A 1,655-nucleotide genomic window follows, 5' to 3' on the forward strand; every position below is an offset into this window, starting at 1 on the left:
ATGCTAACGACCCCATTCTAGTCTATAATTAACACTGACCCACGCTGCCCCAAGGATGACGATGCCCCCCGAAGGAAATCAACGACCCCAAAACCCCTCCGCAGGAAAAAACGCCGCTTTAATCCCCGATCCAATCACCGCTTCGCCAATTAACAAATTAATTAATTAATAGCAGGCGGCCGCCGAGTCGGCCAACACCAGGGAGACGTTGACGGCGCCGCCTTCACCCCAAGCTTTATCCCTCTCGTTACCACGACGACCCCAAATCCCGCTCGTTAACGCTGACGACCCTTCTCATTACGGGTCGTCGCCCCCATCCCTTCTCATTAAGACGCTGACTCTGATGATTCTCGATAAGATGACGACTTAATTAATGCTAATTAGGGTGACCCAAACCCTTCCAATGTTGACGTTGATCCCAGCTTTCCCAGTGATAACCATGACCCCAAACGCTTCCAATTAAGACAATGACCCAATCAATCCCAATTAAACTGATGAACCCCAATCCCACTAATTAAGACGATGGCTCCGAAGATCCCAATTAAGATGACATCCTAATGAATCCCTCTAATTACTCTAATGACCCCTCACTCTGCTGATGTTGACGTTGATCCCAGCTTTCCCAATGATCACCATGACCCCAAACGCTTCCAATTAAGACAATGACCCAATCGATCCCAATTAAACTGATGAACCCCAGTCCCACTAATTAAGACGATGGCTCCGAAGATCCCAATTAAGATGACATCCTAATGAATCCCTCTAATTACTCTAATGACCCCTAGCTCTTCTGATGTTGACGTTGATCCCAACTCTTCCAATGATAACCATGACCCCAAATGCTTCCAATTAAGACAATGACCCAATCAATCCCAATTAAACTGATGAACCCCAGTCCCACTAATTAAGACGATGCCTCCCATGACCTACTAATTAAGATGATGATCTTAATGAATCCCTCTAATTACACTAATGACCCCTCTCTCTTCCAATGTTGACATCGTTTCCACCTCTCCCAACCATGACCCAATTGCTCCCAAGCGAAGGAACCCCAATCTCCCTAATTAAGATGATGACTCTGATGATCCCAATTAACATGATGACCCAATTAATCCCTCTCATTACATTAATGATCCCAAGCTTTCCAACGACCCCAGCTCACACACCGAAGACGATGCCCCCCCAAAAGGAAATCAACGACCCCAAAACCCCTCCGCAGGAAAAAAACGCCGCTTTAATCCCCGATCCAATCACCGCTTCGCCAATTAACGCCTCAATTAATAGCAGGCGGCCGCCGAATCGGCCAACACCAGGGAGACGTTGACGGCGCTGGCTTTACCCGAAGCTTTATCCACCGACTTCTGGACCAACTGCATGGACAGGGCCTCGTGCCCCACCACGCAGGTGTAGACGTTGCCCGCTCCCCACTCGGCCGCCTCCAACGTCAGGAAGCTGTAGGCCACGTAGGAATCGTTGTGGGGGTTTTCCGCCATGGGGTCGGAGGTGACGGCCTGGGATTCGGGGAGGGTTTCGCCGTTCCTCAGCCAGCGGACGAAAAAATGGGGCGGGTTGAAGCCCTGGAGCAGGCAGGTGACGGTGACGCGTTGGCGGGCGTTGAGTTGATCCGCGGGAGGGGGGAAGACGTAGACGGACGG

The 1,655-nt window shown here is 50.6% G+C and overlaps 1 gene segment (V, D, J or C); it reads right to left on the reverse strand.

The window, feature by feature from the left end:
* Positions 1–1,212: 1,212 nt before the first annotated feature.
* Positions 1,213–1,655, reverse strand: part of LOC110391769 — a gene marked incomplete at its 5' end in the record, with an annotated part of 4,946 nt that continues 4,503 nt past the window's right edge. The window contains 1 exon segment of the C gene segment in view: positions 1,213–1,653. Within this exon segment, the coding sequence occupies positions 1,278–1,653 (376 nt within the window).

The sequence above is a fragment of the Numida meleagris genome, unplaced genomic scaffold, assembly GCF_002078875.1.
Source record: "Numida meleagris isolate 19003 breed g44 Domestic line unplaced genomic scaffold, NumMel1.0 unplaced_Scaffold500, whole genome shotgun sequence".
NCBI classification, from domain to species: Eukaryota; Metazoa; Chordata; class Aves; order Galliformes; family Numididae; genus Numida; species Numida meleagris.